Source organism: Rhinopithecus roxellana, chromosome 2, assembly GCF_007565055.1.
Source record: "Rhinopithecus roxellana isolate Shanxi Qingling chromosome 2, ASM756505v1, whole genome shotgun sequence".
NCBI classification, from domain to species: domain Eukaryota; kingdom Metazoa; phylum Chordata; class Mammalia; order Primates; family Cercopithecidae; genus Rhinopithecus; species Rhinopithecus roxellana.
In genome coordinates this window covers 131,844,728-131,866,481 of record NC_044550.1, presented here as the reverse complement: position 1 = coordinate 131,866,481, position 21,754 = coordinate 131,844,728, and the positions used below count along the sequence as shown (strand labels likewise).

At 52.8% G+C, this 21,754-nt stretch overlaps 1 protein-coding gene across 5 annotated transcripts in view; it reads right to left on the bottom strand.

Moving 5' to 3' along the window:
- The window catches only part of ACOX3 (acyl-CoA oxidase 3, pristanoyl), a 54,197-nt gene extending 33,078 nt beyond the window's left edge, over positions 1-21,119 (bottom strand). For 2 of the 5 annotated variants that reach the window (XM_010384416.2, XM_030920270.1), the window contains exons 1-8: positions 20,962-21,109; positions 16,141-16,298; positions 15,530-15,763; positions 14,648-14,722; positions 14,087-14,176; positions 10,866-11,009; positions 7,911-7,999; positions 1,617-1,713 (exon numbers count right to left, since the gene is read on the bottom strand). In XM_010384416.2, the coding sequence (XP_010382718.2) occupies positions 1,617-1,713; positions 7,911-7,999; positions 10,866-11,009; positions 14,087-14,176; positions 14,648-14,722; positions 15,530-15,763; positions 16,141-16,284 (873 nt within the window). In that variant the 5' untranslated portion in view covers positions 16,285-16,298; positions 20,962-21,109. Of the gene's footprint in view, positions 1-1,616; positions 1,714-7,910; positions 8,000-10,865; positions 11,010-14,086; positions 14,177-14,647; positions 14,723-15,529; positions 15,764-16,140; positions 16,299-20,949 lie in introns of all 5 variants that reach the window. The other 3 variants (XM_010384414.2, XM_010384415.2, XM_030920267.1) reach the window with 3 other exon arrangements.
- Between the last annotated feature and the right edge of the window lie 635 nt (positions 21,120-21,754).

The window sequence follows — 21,754 nt, the reverse complement described above, 5'->3', positions numbered from 1 at the left end:
GGCGGATCACCTGAGGTCAGGAGTTTAAGACCAGCCTGGCCAACATGGTGAAACCCTGTCTCTACTGAAAATACGTAAATTAGCCAGGCATGGAGGCAGATGCCTATAGTCCCAGCTACTCCGGAGGCTGACGCAGGAGAATCACTTGAACCTGGGAGGCAGAGGAGAGGTTGCAGTGAGCTGAGACTGTGCCGCTGTACTCCAGCCTGTGTGACAGGGCAAGACTCCATCTCAAAAAATATATATACATATATATTTAAAGTGATTTTCCTTTAAGGGTATAAAATATGATTTCACTGCCTTCATGCATTCACTGTCATGTTTGAGAAATCTGAAGTTCAAGTGTTTTTTATTCCACTGGAGTCAGATCTGGAAGATTCTAGAATTTTCTCTTAGGAATTCCTCAATTTCTCTACCGTGTGCCTGGGTACGTGCATAGGTACTTTCTTACTTTTCCTCTTTGGTCCTCCATGAGTCCCTTCAACCAAAGGCCTTCTTCTCCTCTCTCATTTAGAGACATTTCTCTCCTTTATTTCTCTAAACTTCACTTCTTTCCTTCTTTTTTGAGATAGGGTCTCGCTCTGTTGCCCAGGCTGGGGTGCAGTGGTGCAATCATGGCTCACTGCTGCCTGACCTCCTGGGCTTAGTTATCCTACCACCTCAGCCTCTTAAGTAGCAGACTACAGGCATGTGCTACCATGCCCAGCTAATTTTTGCATTTTTAGTAGAGATGGGGTTTTGCCATATTGCCCAGGCTGGTCTGGAACTTCTGGGCTCAAGCAATCTGCTCATCTTGGCCTTCCAAAGTCCTTACGGGCATAAGCCACTGCACCCAGCCTTCATTTTCTTTAATCCTCTCCTTCTGCCTTCCAAAGGACAAGTTTCCAATCCCTAATTCATCCTCCTGAGACAGTCATCCCATCTGCTGTGCTTGTTCTTCCAATCACTTTATTTTTAATTGATGTTGGATCTCCGTTTGTGAGCGGCTCCTGGTCTCGTGTTACTGCTCCCATTCTGGGCACCCTGTGTGTCTCTGGGCATCCCCATCACTCTCCTTCTCCATCCGTGCTTCCTGCATGTCAGATGTTGCATGCTGCTGGGGACTGGTATTCCAAGGGTGTGTGCTCGGGGTGGCCCACCTGCTGTAAGCTCATGATTCCTGAGAGCCATCAGCTACGACCTGGGCCATCACTCCCCGAGACCATGGTGTCTCTTCTGCTCTCCATGAACTTAAGCCAGGCAGGCGTGAGTTCTGGACACCAGGGAACTCTGTTTGTCGTCCCCCTTTGTGGACAGTTCGCCAGGAGACCCGTCTCCTTTGAATCTTCAGGAAAGCATCACTGGAAGTGGGCAGTCCTCTGACTGCGGCCCTCGAAGGCGAGTGGGCATTGTCAGGCCCAGACTCACCCCCTGTACACCAGCCCCTGGTGCTGTGGCTATCCCAAGAGTCCCCTTCTAGTGGGAGCACCAGAACCCAAACCAGGAGAAGTATGCCCCAGCGACGCCTGGCCCACGAGGAGGGGTCTCCTTTCCAGGCGCAGGGAGGAGCACAGAGCCAGGCCCTGCAGAGGAAGGCACTGGGAAGTGCGGCACACAAATGGACCCCATGCCTGTACCTTAAAGGGGCTGACGTAGGTGCCCTCGGGGGTGACGTCTCCCATCCGGTTCAGGAGGCTCTGGCGAGGAACTCTGACCTTGTGGAACATGGCGAAACTGTGTGGGGAAGCAGCAGGGCTTCTGTTAAACGGGGGTCCTGCCCTGAGGCTCTTCTCTTCTCCCCCAAGGGCAGCCAAAAAGGTGATACAATCCCCGAAGACAAAGAAAATGGCAGACGGCACGCCAGCAGACAGGAACGTTCAACCAACTTTCTATTCAAAAAAGTAGTCTAGGCAGGAACAGTGGCTCACGCCCAGAATCCCAACTCTTCGGAAGACCGAGACAGGAGGATTGCTTGAGCCTAGGAGTTCGAGACCAGCCTGGGCAACACAGTGAGACCCTGTTTCTAAAAAAAAAAAAAAAAAAAAATGTAGGTTAAAAAATAGGCCGGGTGCGGTGGCTGACGCCTGTAATCCCAGCACTTTGGGAGGGCGAGGCAAGAGGATAACCTCAGGTGAGGAGTTTGAAACCAGGCTGACCAATATGATGAAACCCCGTCTCTACTAAAAAAAATTAGCCAGGAGTGGTGGCATGTGCCTGTAGTCCCAGCTACTTAGGAGGCTGAGACAAGAGAATTGTTTGAACCCGGGCGGCGGAGGTTGCAGTGAGCCAAGATTGCGCCACTGCACTCCAGCCTTGGTGACAAAGCAAGACTCCATCTCAAAAATAATAGTAATAATAATAATAATAATAATAATAATAAAAGCATTGTGCATGTAGTAAGTTGTACTCCAGGTACAGAACTCCAGATATTCAACAGAAAAGACAGGAACTGTGTTTCTAAAGATTGGAATCTCTGATTCTCATACTTCAATCTCAAACCAGAATCCACAATGTGATAATATTGGCAAACTGAGGTTTAAAACTCTTAAGTCAAACAAAATAAGTGGTGTGATGGCATCGGTGCTCCCTCAGCAAGCAAATTCACTTCTTTTGAACAGATGAGCTCAGGATTACACACACATTGTTATGGATTATGATGTATTAATAACCAAAGATATCTGCTATGGTCATCTGGTCAGGAAAACCTATTTCACAACAGTCTAGGGAATAAGGCTATGCTAGCTTATGAATATTACATAAACTGTGCAAAAACCCCCCAAAACAAACTTCAAAATATCAACAGTTCCTATAGCAACTTATCTGATTCCTAAGATCACATGCAATGCCTTAGGGTAGCAGTCCTCAACCTTTTTGGCACCAGGGACTGGCTTTATGGAAGACAATTTTTCCACGAATGAGGGGGAGGTGGGGGTGGTTTCGGGATGATTCAAGCACATTATATTTATTGTGCACTTCATTTCTATTATTATCACATTGTAACACATAATGAAATAATTATAAGATTTGCCATAATGCAGAATCAGTGGGAGCCTGAGCTTGTTTTTCTGCAACTAGATGGTCCCATCTGGGGGTGATGGGAGACAGTGACAGATCATCAGGCACTGGATTCTCATAAAGAGCAGCACTCGCCCTAGATTCCTCACATGCGCAGATCACAGTAGGATTCACGCTCCTATAAGAATCTAATGCCGCCACCGCTCTGACAGGAGGAGGAGCTCAGGTGCTCGTGCGAGCAATGGGGAGTGGCAATAAACACAGAGGAGGCTTCGCTGGCTCACTGGATGCTCACCTCCTGCTGGGTGACCTAGTTCCTAACAGGCCACAGACCAGTACTGCAGGCTTGGGGACCCCTGCCTTACAACATAGTCTTTTACTAACCCACAGAAAACACCATCTACAAAGAACAATCCCACATGCTGGGAGGGTACTGGAGGCACCTCCGTTTCCTGCATGGGCTCTTCCTTGAGTCCTGCTCTGGATGCCCCATACCCCCGTCGTCACCTGGTCCCGGGCTGTCAGCTCTGCCAGCCTGGCCCGATTCGCTTCCTCCCCTCCATCCCCACCCAGGACCCAGCACCTCCATCCCTACTCAGCTCTCCTGAGCGGATTTCCCGCAACAACCACATTGGCTCTTTCCTAGCTGCACCTCTTCAGCCCGTCCTCCCTGTGGGAGCAGGGCCCTTTCCCAAAGGCCTTTGGAATGGCAGAGGCCAATGTGGAGAGTCCCCCCAAAGCCGACCTCCGTCCACCCCTCTAACAGCATCGCCGCCTTGCCGTGAGGTGGTCCCGCCTGCCTGTGGTGCCCCATCCACCAGACTCTCTTCTGGCCTCGTGCCCTCCCTGCAGTCACTGCTGACACCAGGCAGCCCTTGGCTCACCTGGGAATTCTATGCCCCACCCTGGGAAGGGTATGAGGCAGACCCGAGGGTGGGGTCCCTCGACCGTCACCTTTCCTGGTTCCTGGGTGAGCTAGCTGCCTCTCAGCAGTCTCCCAGGGCTCATCCCCTTCTATGAGGGGGCCACCATGCGTGGGGCCTCCCAGACTCAAGGGACGGGCACGTAAGTGGCATGGTATGAACAAGCCAGGTGGGGTCAATGACATCCTCTGAGGCATAAGGGCCAGGCCAGGATCCCGACTCCTGAGACAGCCTGAGGGAGAGACACAGCACAGTTTCCATGCTCCCAGAAGGAGGAAGGCCCTGGGGCCGGGTGGGGATGGGGCTGGAGCTCCTTAGGGAAACCCGGGCAACCTGGCGAGGGAAGGGCTCTCAGCCGCTTTGCCGGGCACCTGCCCACCTGCAGGAAGTGAAGGGGAGTGGGGGCGCCAGCTCCTCCAAAGCCCTGGGCCCGACTGCCCAGCTGGGTGGCAGCTTCCCCCATGCCACAGCTGCACACTCAGAACACCCCACCTCGTGAGAAAAACCTTGCCTCAGTGCCAACAGCCCCAGCGTGCTCCAGCCTGTTACTTGAAAGTCACAGAATGCCTTTTCCAGTATGATCTGGTCACAGTCAGCGCCCTTTTCAAGGAGTGGAAATTCTTCACCCATTCTCACCACACGGAATATATTTATATTTGCAAAAACAGTCCTGTGAGTTTCAAGGAAAGCAAACTTTCACGAAGTCTCATGGGATCCCTTCTGTTCCACAAAAGCTCTTCCAGTGGCAGTCAGATGTGGCCAACTCAAACGCAAGCCGGATCCCCGGCGGGCGATGTGTGCGTATGTCACAAGTGTGTGTGTGTGTCACTGGACATGCACATGGCACAAGAGGCCTGAGTGTGGCGCAGAAACCCTCACCCCAACCCCAGGAGCGCCCAGGCCTCAGCACTCACCCCGCACCCCGGGCCTCCCGCTTCATGTCACAGCAGCTTCCTTCCTCCCTTGGGGCCTCAAAGGGCCCCCAGCCTAGCCCAGCCCAGTCTGCCAGAGCAGGCCGTTGAGTTTGGCAGGCCTCCTCCCAGCCACCGCCTCAGCTCAGGGCAAACACAACGAGAAAGACCCTTAAGTGCAGCCCACCTTAAGAGTCTGGCTGAAACTATTACTTGAAAACATCTTCATGGTTTTGCTTTTAGAGCTATTTGGCTAAAATTAATCCACACAATTTACATGTACCTCGGATTTGTAGGCAGTCATCCCACATACCCAGGAGTTCTTGTAAAGTGACAAAATCTAACCTATAAATTGTAACCACTTTTTTCAAGATAAATGGTTTCAACATTGGTAACAAAAATCACTAAATGATAAAGCGTTATCTTGGAAAAGATGGACATCGAGGCCGAATTCAGCCGGGAAACCTGGAGGGAACGCCAGTATCACTGCGCCCCCTGCTGGGCACACTGCCCAGACCCGCCAGCCCTGGTCAGGGAAGGTGCATTTCTGGAAAGGGGCAGAGAGCAGGCTGCCTGCATCACCCCTGCTGGCTCCCATCCCAGCCCGACCTCCGCCTTCAAAGGCTCAGGGATCAAAGACAGGCACATCCCACTGCATTCCTGTCACCCTCCAGAAAGCCACAGTGGCAAGGCTCTGGAGGCACGGGGACCTGGCTTGGTGGAGCAGCTCCAAACAGTGTCAAAGGGTTGTCGTCATTCATGGCGATCCTATAGGAGACTAACCGTATTTCTGAGTCTTACAAGAGCCTTTACTGTATCAGTGTGATGTATTAATCATTAATGGTTTGATCTAATGCTCCTTTGACTATTATCCCAGTAAGAGGTGTGGATTCAATCTCTAGAAATAAGTTTATTAGGGGGGAACTAAGTGCAGGGTTTCTCTGCAATGTCCCAAAATAATGTCAAAGCCTCTCATTCATGAAACTGAAAGAGCAGTGAAGAGCCTTGCTCATACCCGAGGCCACCCACTGGATGTGACAATTCACCACCGCCATACGCCCGGGAGGAGACGCCTGTCGGGCCTCACGTGCACACATAGGACACTTCAGTAGATGGGGTAACAGTGCCTGTGGCTGCAGAGACCTGAACGGGATCAGCCGGGTCTAATGAAAGGATGCAGGTTCTCCAGAACAACACAGTGCCTCTCACACCCCATTTCCTGCATGGCGCTTCAGAGCTTCTCACCCCGAGGCCAGAGCCATCCTTCTCAAACAGACCAAACCGCACCACATTCTCGATGGCTAGGGGCTTCCCGCTGCCCTGAGGGCGAAGGGCCTGAATAGCAACCCTCCATACCCACCACATGGGCACCGTCCATGCCAAGCGCCTCCCAAGCACCCTGAGAAAGTAGTCATTCAAGAGAATTGGCAGCCGCAGGTCAGGGGTAACTCTCCTCCTTGCCAACTCCAACATTAACGAGTAGATTCCTCGTATTAATGTTAGTATAAGCCAGTGAGAACCTAGAACTCTGCAGGACAGGTGGAGTTAGGAGGGCTGTGCATATGTGTCTTGTTTCGCTTTTTTTTTTTGCCTGAAATCACAAGAATTTGCTTTTTAACAATGTCCTTTTACTTTCTTCTTCAGTTGACACTGTATACAAATCAATCAAGATTTTCCTCTTTAGTACAGTTTGGGGTCCTGCCTGTTTTAAAGGACTAGCAGAGATCTAAGACACTCCCTGCCTGTCACCCTGACTTCTTAGAAGAGACAGGCAGAAGGAGGTTTCTCCACGGCTGGGCAGATGCCCACTGGCCCATCTTCTCCCTCTGGAGACAACCTGGTCACAACAACCAGTTATTTCCAGCAGCTCCTGCAAGGCAGCCTCCTCTCCTCTCCACCAGCCTTGCTATGAAGCCGCATATCTAGAAACACTCTTGAGACATCTTGCAGGCCATCAGGCTCAGGCCTGGTCACACCTTGTCCCACTACCCCCAAGCTATAAATCATCTCATGGGCACAGAGGGGTCTACACCCTGCTGGGTCAGGCTCTCAGGGAGGTGGCGTGTGGAGTCCAGCATTCCCAGTGAGGGAGGCACCAGCCGGGCCAGTAGCCAGGAAGTTCAAGCCCGGCCTGCTCAGGCAGGACCTGGCAGGGCCCTGGCACAGGGTCCTCTGTTGTCACTTGCTTTACAGATGAGGAAACACCAAGAAAGCTGGTCAAGGTGACACAAAGGGCTGGCTGCACACCTATCTCATTCCAAAGGTCATGCTACTAACGACCTGGAGCCCCAAAATCCAATCCCTCAAAGACCCTCAAGGCCCTTGTGGCCTGGCTTCCCTACCCTGCCCCCATCCCAGCACCCGCCTGGGCCTGACACTTCCCACTGCTCTCTCCACCTGAAATGCTGCACATTCCAAAATCACTGGCCGCTTCTCCCCGGCCACCCAGGCCTCCATGTGGCCATCAAGCATTCATTAGTCTTTCCAGGCCCCTCCCCAAGCCAGGGTCTGCACACCCATCCAACCCTTCAGCCAGGCCTTGGCCACACCAACCCAGTGTCACATCTGTGCTGCTAAATGGTTATCTGTGGGCTGATGAAACAAAGAAACCTGCGGAATTATCTTTCTAACCACTGTGACACTGAGATTACCCAGAAAGGAGCAAGCCTACTCCGGAGGCAGAAACTGCAGATATGGGTCCCTCCAGATCAGCATGGATGTGTGTGGAGGCCGAGCCGGGGGAGGCTCAGGATGCTGGCGAGGACTTCACACAGAGGAGGCGGCCCCCCAGGCAGGGGCCCCACCAGCTGCGCGCAGACGCCTGGGTCTGATCTGAGAGTGGGGAGCCGCCTGCCAAGGTGAAGCTGGTTTGCTGAGGTCTCTGATCAAGTTGGCCTCCCAAAGTGGAGTTCAAGCAGGACATGGCCAGTGCACGCACAGGGGCTAGGCGTAGGTCCCCACAGCGTTTCAGTCTAAGAGGGCAGGGCGCGGCACCCATGGAGCCGGTGAGATCTCAGACATGAGCGACACGCAGCCTGGGCCTCGGCAGGAAGCTCAGGGCTCAACAGCCTCCATCACTCACCCGTTATCCAGACCGTTCTGCCCGAGTTTCTTCCCCATGTCGCCGACCATCACTCCGGGCATGGGAAGAAGGGTCTTTGGGTCCCGGATCTATACAAAGCCACAGAAAGCAGCAAACAGCAACTGTTACAATCACACAAAAATCAAAACAAATGTGTTCAGAAACCCACAGGGTGGGCCATGGGCTCAACACTGGGCAGCTGTGGGTTAAACCATCCTCCAGAAGTGATACATCCAAGTCCTGACCCAGGACCTGGGAATGGGAGCTGATTTGGAAATAGAGTCCTGCAGATACAATGAATTTAAGAGCATCAAGATGAGGTCAACCCGAATCACCCAGGCGGGCCCTAAATCCCACGGCAAGTGTCCTGTGAGAGTCAGAAGAGGAGTGGGCGTGGGGAAGAGGGAGCCACGTGGAGACGGAGGCACAGAGTGCAGCGCTGGGGCCACAGGCCTGGGGCCACCTGGAGCTGGAAGAGATAGGAAGGATCCTGCCCTGGAGCCTTTAGAGGGAATGCCGCCCTAAAGATTCCTGCATTTCAGACCCCTGGCCTCCAGAGTTTGGAGAGTACACTATGCTGTTCCCAGTGCCCTGGTTTGTGATGCTTTGCTGTGGCAGCAGCGAGAGACTAACACGGAGGCCGGTGCTGCGGGGAGGACGTCAGGAATTTCATATTCATGTTTTAGACTCAGGACTTCCCGCTAGATCTTACTAAAGTGATAAAATGGCTGCGCAAATAGGTGTAGTAGGAGAAACGGCTATGATTATTCTAGTCAATCACCATGGCCCAAGATACAGGGCCAGCCAGCTCATGGCTGCACACTGTGGGAACTCAAGGGAAAGGATGTGGAGCTTCATCCTTGGGCACTGTTACCGCAGGGATTCCCAACCATGGGACGCGCCACCTTCCCCTTCCCCACCAGGGGACGCGGGTGGTGTCTGGAGAGATGCTGGTTGTCTTAACTGGAGGGAGCTATGACAGAGTGGGCAGAAGCCAGAAGTGCTCAGCCCAGCCAAGGGCATACAGGGCGCCCCAGTGAGCGCTACCCAGCCCACACTGTCAACAGTGCCAAACTGGAAAAGCTGCTTTAGAGAAGCACGGAAGTGGTGCTGCTGGGAATTTAGCTATGTGCATGACCTGCCAGCTAGCTTCTGTTTATGTCTGTGAATTCACCATCTAACTTCACTGAACTCTAAAATAAAGAAACACTCAAAAAGGGCTAAAACCCAAATGTAAACATCCTCTCCTTTTCTAAAATTTTTCAGCAAGGCCCAGTAAAGATTCAGACACTGTCTCACACACACACACACACAAAAGAAACCTGCAAAAGATGCCCGCCCCTCCACCATCAGCTCAGGTCTGGGACATGGAGCACAATCCTGTCCAAAGAACCCCAAGACCACTGTTTCCGTCGCTCCTTATCAGGCAGGAGGCCGTGGCTCTGGGAGGGGACTCGGGTGTCCTGAGCACTTGGTGCAATGGCGCTCCGACGGCGAGAGGAGCGACACAATCCTGCGGAGTGTTTTCAGGACAACATAAATGAGTCTAAAACACTGTGGTTCTATGGCCCAAAAATCAGACACGCCGAAAGCTGCTGAATTCTAGCCCAGGCAACTCCCGCAAGAAGTCCACTCCAGGTAGAAATCTATAATCACAGAAACAAGGTAAACTGGTCTCAGGCAACTACGATGCTGTCATAAAGATGTATGTGGCCTTGTCCCTGCTTCCCAGCACACAACTCCTAAAACCCTTGACTCTGCAGTGGTCAGAGTCTTGTGCGTGCTCATGAGATGGCTGCAGACCCCTAGGTAGCTTCAGGATGAAGACCAAGGTGCAATTAGGGGGATGGTCAGAGGCACAGGCCTACAACCTGGACTTGCCATCGACATCCAAAGGGTTGGGGAGCTTCTTGTGGGACTGAACCCTCACTGTGGGGGGTCTGAGGCTCACCCCAGGTGAACAGCATCAGTATGGAGTTAAATTAGAGGACGCCTCGCTTCTTTCTGCTGCAGAGCTGCGTGCCGGTGGGGAGAAACCCACACACATCTAATGTCAGAGCGTTGTGTTGGCTGCATGACAGGAGGAAAAACACTTCGGTTTTGTCCTGTATCCTTAAAATGAAAAAAACCTCTCTGGTCTGCAATAGCTCAAACGTCAGGTCAACTGAAAAATAACATGAGCAACAAAAGAAAAAAACAAACATAAAACTGGACTTCATGGAAATTGAAAAACTTTGTGCATCAAATCAACTGGATGGTCTCAGCCGGAAGCCTTGGCCAGGCCCTCTCAGCTGTGTCACTGGGGGATATTGGGCTGGTTGGTTCTTTCTAAGGCATGGGCAGGGCTGTCTGCACCATAGGCGGAGCTGCGGGATACACTGTGGGTGGGGCTGCCTGTGCACCGTGGGAGGGGCTGCGGGATATACCACAGGCAGGGCTGTCTGCACTGTGGGCGGGGCTGTCTATACACTGTGGACAGGGCTGTCTGCACTGTGGGTGGAGCTGTCTGTGCACTGCGGGTGGGGCGGTAGGATACACTTTGGGCAGGCCTGTCTGTGCATCGTGGGCAGGGCTATCTGTACTGTGGGTGGGGCTGTCTGTGCACTGTGGGCAGGGCTGTCTATGCACTGTGGACAGGACTGTCTGCACTGTGGGCAGAGCTGTCTCTGCACTGCAGGTGGGGCTGTAGGATATGCTGTGGGCAGGGCTGTGGGATACATTGTGAGCGAGGCTGTCTGTGCACTGTGGGCAGGGCTATCTGCACTGTGGGCAGGGCTGTCTGCACTGTGGGCAGGGCTATAGGATGCATTGTGGGGTGCTCGGCAGCAGCCCTGGTCCACTCACCAGATGCCAGAAGCATCCCCCACCCTAGTTATGACAAAAATGACTCCGGACATTCCCAATGCCTCCTGCGGGTAAACACTGCAACCACTGAGGGCCACCCCAGTGTCCTACCTGCACGATAAAGGGATGCAGCCCATGGCACTGGTCCCCCGGCACGTGCAGCTTAGCAAACACCACTGCATGAGTGGCTGTCTTGCCCATGTTGCCAACCCAAAATTTGGCAGCTTCGAAATCAGGGGAATGTATGATGAATTCCTGCACAAGGGAAAAAGGTTGATTATAATTAGCAACTGAAGCACATGCAGAATTGGTGTTTTCCTTTTAGACAGGTTCCATTTTCTACATTCAAAATCTCTGAGGCCAGAGTCGAAACTGATCGCACATTTCAGTTCTTGTATGGCACAGGTAGGCCTCTTCTTTAAACAGAGCCTATTCCTGGGCCTTGTGACTTAAAGAACCTTTAGATGCAAAATACCCCACAGGCAGGTAAATGCTTCTGGGGAGTTTTCATTATCATGCACAGTCTTCGGTCCCTGACCACACCCCTCAGGTGGAAACCCTGTCCTGCAGTCCACTCAGTCCTTTAGGACATCTAATTCACAACACACCGCTGCCCTCTTGCTGTCTCTCCCATCCACAGCTCCATGATTGACAGTTATATCCCAAACGCCCCGAGCACAAGGCAGCCGCTCAGCACATCAGAAGGAAGGAGGGAATGAACGCATGTGTGAACTAGCAGAACGGCTGTGGCATCACAGCGTTCGGTGTTTGGCTAGAAGGGGTGTGGACGGATCCCCCAGGAACACTGAGGGTGCTGCGTGGGTCGGGAGCGAAGAGCACATGGGAACAGGCAGGAGCTGGGCTGCTGGAGCTGGGCCTGCCCCAGGGGCATCTGCTGGGAGCCCTGTGAGTAAGGCTGGGAGGGAGGATGTGGACCAGCAGCGCTGTGTAACGTGGCCAGGATCTGCAAGGGAACAAAGATGAGCGCCTTCAGGCAGACAGCCTACAGGTGGCCCACAGAGCCGCCCTGGGCCGCCTTGGGAGACGCCGATCCTCCACACGGTGCTTGCCAGTCACTGCCAGGGGCTGTTGGCAGAAAGTTTTGGTTCTGGTTCCAGCCCCTGCAGGGAGGGAGGTGCCCGGGAGGGCTTCCTCCTGTCCAGCCAGTGGGACTTTGTAAACCGAGAGTAGTGAACAATCATCCTACAGATTCTGAAGTTTCACTGAGAAGTAGGAGGTGGGGTGGCTGCCAGCCATGCCTTCTGTTCTGTTCTCTCAGGGGACCACCAGCTCTTCGCCTGCCAGAGGGAGGAGGGCTCCCGGTCTCAGCCAGGCTCTCCTCACTCGCTCTTTAGCACGTGGCAGTTCTGACACCTCCACCCGTCACTCATTCTCTGCAGTGCAGGTGTGCACTGCAACACCAGCCCGAGCCGGCTCCTCGGGGCCTGCACTCCTCCACACAGATCTTTCCCGTCTCAGCTGTCTGGCTGCCTCCCTGTGCCCCGGCATACCAGCTTTGCTCTCTGGAGGGCCTCCATGGCACCTGGCACACCTCACTTCTCCCTGTTGGTGTCTGTGTCTCCCCCCGGCCCACAACTTCAGGACAGCAGAGACCTGTCTGCTGTGCTCACCGCTTCCTGCCCAGTCTCAGAAAGCTGTGCCTCACACACAGCAGGTACCCAGCAATGCCTGTTGTCCAAATAAATGCTCAGCCAGCAGCCCGGCCTGGATCCCAGGCACCCCAACTCTACGGATCTGATGCCACACTCTGACCTCCGCTTAGGGATCAAATGCCAAGAAGGAGGTGGAAATGGGAACTGGTCCTCTGATGCCCCACCCCAAGGGTACCTGGGTGCTGTCATCCATCTGACTGTCAGAAAGGGCCCTACCTCCTGGCACTGCAGGCCACAGGCAGAGGGCAGCAGGAGGAGAAGCAGCCATAGGGCGAGAAAGACCTGGGTTCAGATAAAGATATCTTGTGGCTTAAAAGAAAGTTCCCAAGAGAGCCTCATGCCCTACTTTATTTACTCCCAGCCCCACTCTGAGCAGGAGCCTTGGCCCCACTCCCAAGGGCCCAGAGCAGGGGCACCCTGTGAGAGGACCACCTCTTATCCCTGCTGGGCCGGGGGTCCACTTGGGTTCATTACTGGGCTCTTCCATGCAGTACCCCAGGCAGAGTCCACACAGCCCATGCTGTGGAATGAATGGATGGATGGAAGAATGAATGGATGGATGAGAGAATGAATGGATGGATGGAAGAATGAATGGATGGATGACAATGAATGGATGGAAGAATGAATGGATGGATGAAAGAATGAATGGATGGATGGAAGAATGAATGGACAGATGAAAGAATGAATGGATGGATGAGAGAATGGATGGAAGAATGAATGGATGGATGGAAGAATGAATGGATGGAAGAAAGAATGGATGGATGAAAGAATGGATGGATGGATGACTGTTGAGCATATCCTGCAGGTGCAGAGCTTCACTTCCTGCCACACAACAGTCCTCCCTGACCACTGCCAATGGGAGAGGGTGGAAGGTGGGTGAGGAAAGACTGGCAGGGAGACCTGGGCCTCAGGGACAAGTGGAGGCCAAAGAGAGTGACGTGGCGGCAGGGAGGCAGGGCCAGGGGAACACAGCAGGGTGGGTGGGGACCCTCCCCATCCTCTGTCCCAGGCTTGCGTCCCTCCACAACACTGGCAGCCCCAGGGCATCCATCTGTAGCCCATCTCCCTCCCCTGCGCCCCTCCTCAGCACTGACAGCCCCAGGGCATCCATCTGTGGCCCATCTCCCTCCACCACACCAGAAGCTCCCAGGCAGCGGACTCGATGCAGGTACCAGAGAGGTCAAGAGGATGGCAAGGGCCCGAGGAATCAGACTGCGGTGGCAGAAATGGACAAGGCAGGCTGTTCGCAGAGGGACAACCACAAAGGGCAGAGGGCAGGGAGCACGTTGTATCCACGGGGTCCACCGTAGAACCACGGGCCATGTGAACAGTTTATGAATCCACTATGAATAGGCAGCCAGGTAAACAAGGCAATAAATTTTACAGAATGAGGGCTTCTTCACTGCACTCAAATTACACACAAATCCAAACCACGATCAATTCCCCATAAAGCTCGTGGTGGGCACAGGCTTTGTCTCCCAACGCCTGGTCTCCCGAGCCCCACTTTTCAGTGTGATGAATCTCAGTGTGTATTTCTACATATGTGTATGTGGACAGGCCTCTTGCTTTAATTTTTTTTCTTATTCCTGGCAACCACATTTGCACTCATGACATCTCATACACTCCAAACCCAGGGAGCTGGCGGAAGGTAACACCTACCTTAGTGGCAGGATCGTAGTGGGCAGTTGTACGAATGGCCTTGGTATTACTGCCGTGGCTTAATTCGGTCAGAGCAAAACATCCAAAAATCTAAGTCAAAGCACAAAAGGATGGAAAAGCAAGAAAAGTTATTTGTGCACACGCCCAGAAGGCATCTGCTGCCATCTTTCCTTTAAAGATGAAACCACATATCAAAGCCCCAAATTTCCATCTACCCAACTAATGGCTTGACTGAGTCGTGCTGCCATGCTTGGCTGGCAACCACAGCGGCCTAAACCAAACTGACCGCAGCTGTTCCAAGTCAGCAAGCTGGCAGAAACTGCTTGTCAGGAGAAGACAGTGGGAGGCCTCAGCGACAATTCACCTGGTGCTAGGAAGTCAATGTGCCTGTGTTTGCTGAAGAACAGTGCTAGCTAATGGGTGAGAAGCCTGAGAACACTAGGGAACAAGAAGAACATGAGCCCCCTAGGCACCCCCTTCTACAATCGTCCCTTTTCACAAATCTCTACAAAGATCAAGCAAGAGAACTAGGCTCACAATTCGCCGTGAACCAGAACTTACCTCCATACTGAAGATCTTTGGAATATATGTGAGATGTCTTTCAGAACCAGAACTGTAAACTGCTGATCCAAAAACCTGAAAGTATAACATCGTCCTATCAACAGGGAGCAGGTAAGAAGAGTACGGCTCTTCCGGGACATCACAACAGACGACGGCACGCCACCACCACGCCCACCCTGGTTCCCTGCCACAGTGCACTTTCCCCAAGGTGGAGAATGAAGCTCCGAGAGGTCAGCCAGCAGCCCAGATGCCCCAGGCCAGGGTCTCCCGACACACAGCGGCCCGGGTCCCCCTGTGCCAAGCAGCTTGTGTAAGGCACATAGAATCACTTGGGAGTTAAGATGCCTACGAGGAGTCCTGGGGGTCTGAGGACAGCAGGGAGACAGAACAGGAGGGTGTGTGGAGCGCAGAGGCCACCAGCCCATCAAACATTGCAGGCAAGGCTAAGGGCAAAGCCATTTTGCCCAAGCTCAGCTCTGCTGGTATGTTACAAAGGAAGGAAAACACAGGTTTCTTACTTTGGCCTTCTTTTTTTTTCCTTTTTATTATTTGTCTCTTTTTTTGTATGAGGCAAAAAAAAAAAAAGGTCCCACCAGCTCCTCTTCTGATGGGACTTGAAGCTTCACCACATTGTATTTTATTCAAGGACTTACGTGTGTAAATTTGCAAATACATGATGGTGGATGGGCTTGAAAATAAAAGAATGAAAAGGGGGACTGAATTTTTTTTAAAAACATTAAAAGAGATAATTTTAAAAATTTGCAAATATAGCTGGAAAAACTGGAGCTTCTCTGCCTCCTGGTTGGCCCTGGGACAGGCATCCCTCAAGGCTTAGCGCAGCAGCGCGAAAGCCGTGTCCTTCTCCCCAGGCCGCACACTCACCAAGCTATGGAGGAGGTACTTGACGGCCAGAGAAGAGTCATACATTCCCAGGCACTGAATCAAGGCGGGGACCTTCAGAGGGCTCTTGAACATGTCTTCCACACTGAGGAAGTCATACTCGAAGATCCGCTTGCATCGAAGGAAGTTCAGCTCACGATACTTCTCCAAGGACAGATCGGCTCCAGGGGAACGGGCGAAAAGAGGGTCGTTCTCGAGAGCTGAGAAGATGGTTTTCTGGAAATGCAAGAGATGGGGAAGGTTTATCTGGAGTAAAAGACGAACTCTCCATGTGCCCTTATATAGTTTACCTCCAGGTCACAGGCTTCATGGGACGCTGTCTGACTTAAGAGACAGCCAGACAGAGATACGACTATCATTCCCAACGGACTAGAGGGCTGGAGGCTTAAGAAACATCAACAATCCATGTTCATTTCCAGACTCCTCATCAATTCCGAGGCCTCTCCTGGGGTGCAGAAAAGAGAGAGGCTGTGCTGCCTGGGATGAGCCTCACCCAGCAGAGGAGAAGCTGTAAGAGCCAGAAATTCCATTGTGCTAATGAATTAAGACCCCACTGGGAAAAAAGACAAGCTGCACGCAACCGCACACCTCACCTTAAAGCGGAGCATGTCCTCCCCTTCCGTGAACAGCGCCAGCTCCTTCCAGCTGAAGGACGCTCTTGCTCGGTAGGCGTCCAGGGGTCCCCTGGGAAATTCTGGGAGCAGAGCTGCGTCACCTCCTTCTACAGGGGGTACCATCGTGTGATGAAAGCCTGCACAAAACATGCAGCCTGAATCCATGCGCTCCCATCTATGGGTTCAAACCACCCCCACCAACAGGAAAGCCTGCAACACCTTACAAATCAGAGAAAAGCAAACTCGAAATCCAAAAGGACAGCAAAAGAGAATCACCCTGTCAATGGCTAACATCATTTTCCCAAAAGAAAAGGTGAGCAGAATTCCCTCGTCCACTCCTGAACACAGATGCCAAGGACACAGAAGAGAGCCAGGCACAGCCTGGGGATCACCAGGCACACAGTGCAGAGTGCAGCACAGAGTGCAGAGGGTTCGTCGGAGGCCTTGCTTTCTGTTGCACAGCCTTGCCTGAGAGCACCATGCCCTCTTGGGAGCACCCTGGACATCCAGACCCATCCCCAAGGCTCACTAAACCCAGGGTCAGGAAGCATTCCCTCTGGAATCCAGCCAGTGCCAGCTGGTCCACTCTGGTCACACACGATGGTACCTCACGTCCCCACCCACCGCCGCCGGTCCACCTGGACACAGGACCTCTGCCACAGAACTTCTGATCATAGGCTTCTGCACTGATTTCCCCTCGACATATAGACACCTGGCTTCCCACTAACACAGCAGGCCTCCCAAACTCAGCTCTCTTGACCAAATATCCATTCTGGAATTTTCTGGATAGACTGGGTCCTTTTCCAAGTGGCTTGGCTGATGAAGGTATTGAAGGGAATGGCTAGTGAACCCAGGTCTGGCTGAGTCCTGCGCGTGGGCCCCCCACCTTCACTCCTTAAGGCCTAGAGGAAAGAGGAACTTTTGAGTCCTTTGAGCTGAAACAGCCTGCGGTGCTGGAGCCTGAGTCTGGCTTGCTCTTCTGTCCTATCCTTCCTTAGAATCGGAGGAAAGCACTGGGCACCGGCCGGCCAGTTAAAAACGATCAGCGTGGCTGCCGGACTTAAGACTCAGGTGTGAGGCTTTCTGGGAAAACGCTTTCTAACCCCCAACCCTTCTGGGTTGAGCATTGGTCTGCTGGAACCAGCTTCCACTTTCAGTTTTCTTGGGGAAGCCATGGGCTGACTAGAGGCAGAAAGCTGTCATCCCAAACTCCCGGCATTGGCAGGTTCAGATCATGGCACAGCCAGAAGTCTCTACGCAACAGTCACCCATGCGTGCACCCTATCTATGCGCGCACCCTATCATGCGCGCACCCTATCTATGCGTGCACCCTATCTCTCCTTCTGACCCATACCTCCTGGGTCTCAACCACGACTTTCTTGAAAGTGTAGCCCCCAAAATTCTCCTTACCTCTGAATCTACTTCCTCTGATCTCTCCTAGGTACTAATGCTTCAGACTTTCACTTCCTCTCCCAAGTATTAAAGCAAGTCGTATCTCCAAAGGGATCTAAGGAAGTTCTAAGCTATGTCCTTAGGCACCTAGGGTATGAACCCAGGGAGTCTTGTCCCTGGTGTCCCTCCCGATTTAGGTATACAGCTCTCGACATGGGATGTTATGTGGGACCTACCACTGTTGCCAGGGCCCCAAGTTTGTAAATGGCTAGGAGGACTGCTCTCCCATTGTGTAAGATGCTCTCCTCCCCCAATTTCTACCCAGCTTACCTCCCCCACCGCAATACAATCTCCAAGCCTTAGCTCCTTGGCCAGGGCCTTAGAACTGATGACCCAGTACTTTAACAACTGGAACTATGTCTACAACAACACAATAGATCAGGATGAAGGGAGGCAAGGGGAGTAGGGAGGGGGGAGGGATAGCATTAGGAGATATACCTAATGTAAATGACGAGTTAATGGGTGCAGCACACCAACATGCCACATGTATAAATATGTAACAAACCTGCACGTTGTGCACATGTACCCTAGAACTTAAATTAAAAAAAAAAGGGGGGGGGAGGCACATGTTCCTATAGTGGCAAATGGGGCAACGAGCAAATGTACTTTTGCTGTGTTCCCAAAATCCATCTACCAAGAGAGAAAAAGAGAGGGAAAGAGAAATAGAGAGAGAGAAGAGAGAGAAAGAGACAGAGGGGGAAGAGAGAAGGGCAGAAAGTCAGAGAGAGAAAGAGAGACACGAAAAGTAAAAGAGAGAAAGGAAGAGAGAGATATACAAGTAGTTAAGAAAAAAAAAACAGTGCACCCCATTCCTTTAAAAGCCAGGGTAAATTTAAAATCTATAATTGATAATTGAAGGTCTTCTCCGTGACCCTGTAACACTCCAATACCACTTTGTTGTCAGTTAAACAGTGTAATGCAGACATTAGGAAAAAAACTTCAAAACTCCATCTTAGGCCCAGAGTAAAACATACAAACCCTATTGAACTTGGCAACCTCGGTGTTTTTTAAAATAGAGATCAGGAGGAGCAGGCAAACCCTGCTGAACTTGGCAACCTCGGTTTTTTTTACAAGAGATCAGGAGGTGCAGGCGGAACAGGACAAATGGGCCCTCAGGCTAGCGGACGTTTGCTCGTTGCCTCCATTTGCTACTATAGGAATATGCACCTCCCTTTAATTTACTCAACTGCTTTCATCCTGATCTATTGTGTTGTCATAGACATAGTTCCTGTTGTTAAAGTACTGGGTCATCAGTTCTGAGGCCCTGACTCAGGAGCCAAGACTTGGAGATTGTATTGCAGTGGGGGAGGTAAGCTGGGTAGAAATTGAGGGAGGAGAGAATCTTACTTTGGAGGCTCTGGAAAAGGGAAAGGCTGGGCAAATCGAATGCCTAATAGGGCTTGCTTGCAGTGCGGTCTACAAGGACACTTTAAGAAAGACTGTCTGAATAGAAATAAGCCGCCCCCTCATCCATGCCCCTTATGTCAAGGAAATCACTGGAAGACCCACTGCCCCAAGGGACAAAGGTCCTCTCAGTCAGAAGCCACTAACCAGATGATCCAGCAGCAGGACTGAGGGTGCCCGGGGCAATCGCTAGCCCATGCCATCACCCTCACAGAGCACCAGATATGCTTGACCATTCAGGGCCATGCCACTGTACTACCAGCTCCCCTTACCAAGAGTTTCTATGGAGAATGTGGCTTCCCAGAAACACTGACTGCCCCATCATATAGGAGTTTTTCTAAAGGAAACCCCACTTTCAGCGCCCACACCTATATGCCCCTGCACTTCAGGCCATACATTTCAATCCCTGTATCTTTAACCTCCTTGTTAAGTTTGTCTCTTCCAGAAATCAAAGCTGTAAAACTACAAATAGTTCTTCAAATGGAGCCCCAGATGCAGTCCATGACTAAGATCTACAACAGACCCACGGACCGGCCTGCTAGCCCACGCTTCGATGTTGATGACATCGAAGGCACCCCTCCTGAGGATATCTCAACGGCACAACCCCTACTACGCCTCAATTCAACAGGAAGCAGTTAGAGCGGTCATCACCCAACCTCCCTAACAGCACTTGGGTTTTCCTGTTGAGAGGGGGACTAAGAGACAAGACTAGCTGGATTTCCTAGGCCAACTAAGAATTCCTAAGCCTAGCTGGGGAAGGTGACCACACTCAGCTTTAAACATGGGGCTTGTAACTCAGCTCACACCCAACCAATCAGGTAGTAAAGAGAGCTCACTAAAATACCAGTGAGGCTAACAACAGGAGGTAAAGAAATAATCTGATCATCTATCACCTGACAGCATAGGGGGAGGGACAATGATCAGGATATAAACCCAGGCATTCAGGACGAATCAGGCAACCCCCTTTGGGTCCCCTCCCATTGTACGGGGAGCTCTGTTTTCACTCTATTAAATCTTGCACACTCTTCTGGTCCGTGTTTGTTCCGGCTTGAGCTGAGCTCTCGCTTGCCATCCACCACTGCTGATCGCGGCTGTGGCAGACCCTCCGCTGACTTCCACCCCTCGGGATCCAGCAGGGTGTTCGCTGCGCTTCTGATCCAGCGAGGCACCCATTACCGCTCCCAGGCTAGAGGCTCGCCACTGTTCTTGTGTGGCTAAGTGCCTGGGTTCCTCCTAATCGAGCTGAACACTAGTCACTGGGTTCCATGGTTCTCTTCCGTGACCCACAGCTTCTCATAGAGTTATAACACTCACTGCACGGCCCAAGGTTCCATTCCTTGGAATCCCTGAGGCCAAGAACCCCAAATCAGAGAGCAAGAGGCTTGCCGCCATCTTGGGAGCCGCCCGCCACCACCTTGGGAGCTCTGGGAGCAAAGACCCACCAATAACAATGCCTGGATAGTGCCCAGCGTCTAGACAGGGTCTACTGTGTGGGCTGCTGCATTCCAAATACGGTGAGGTCTGGCTAGTGCCCAGGGTCTACTGTCTGGGCTGCTGCATTCCAAATACAGTGACGCCTGCCTAATGCCCAGGGTCTACCATCTAGGCTGCTGTCATTCACATGAGAGGCTCGGAGCACCTTCTGGCACAGAAGTGGGGGCTTCAAGATCACTATTCTGGCAACAGCCTCCACCAGTCTTCTCTCTGCGGTGCTGATCACTCTCCCTTTCGTGAACAGCTGCCCATTTCAAGGTGCAAAGCCCTCTGAACGCCCAGCACGTGGGCCACCTGCACTCCCGGCCCCTGCTCTGTGTAACCCTGGCCCCGCCACCCGCCAATCCGCACAGCTCCCACGCCCCCGGGCCTGGCATGTGCAGTGCCCCCTCTCCCGCCCCGCCGCGACCGCGCCCCGGGGGCTAACGCAGCCTCCACCTTCGGGCTCACCGCTCCCCGCTGCTTAGCACGGTCCAACTCACGCAGCAGGCGCTCAGGGGATGCCTGTCGGCTCGCGACCAACCCGGCAGGACGAGGAGTAGCTGCCTGCGCAGCGCTGCTGTCTCTGGCCTGGCCCCACTGCGCTCCCGCAATGCCTCTCGGCCACCGTCCGTCCCATGGGCGGGGCCGGGGGGAGGAACGCGGGCGCCTTGACGTCATCGTGCCGCGCCACCTTCGTCGCCCGGGAAACGTGGACGCCGCTGCCACCCGGGCAGGGCCGGGAACCAGGAAGCTTCGCCCAGGCGCTCCCGGGCACTCTTGGCTTCTCCGCCTTTAGGCAAGCCCTGGCTGACCGACTCTGGCGAGTCGCTGACCTCTCGGAGCGCAGTAGTTCTGAGATGCAGTTCACACCCCGACCCTTCCTGGGGCCCACTTCAAGGCTACTGGATCAGGACCCCCAGTCTGGGGCCGGGCATTTTCAAATTAATCAACAGGCACTACGTGATGGCTCACACCTGTAATCCCAGCGCTTTTGGAGGCCGAAGCGGGAGGATCGCTTGAGGCCAGGAGTTTGAGACCAGCCTGGGCAACAGCAAGATCCGGCATGCCCACGGGCTTGCTGAAGTTTGAGAACCGCGGTTCTACAGAGTACCTCAGAGAGCCACTAGTGGAAGTGGGCGCTTGTTGACCAGAGCAGCAACCAGCTCAGTCACCCACCCTTTACTTGTTTTTCTTTGTCTCACACTTTCCACTTCCTCACTCGTGCACTCCGAGATCAGCTCCATATTCAATTACCTGCACC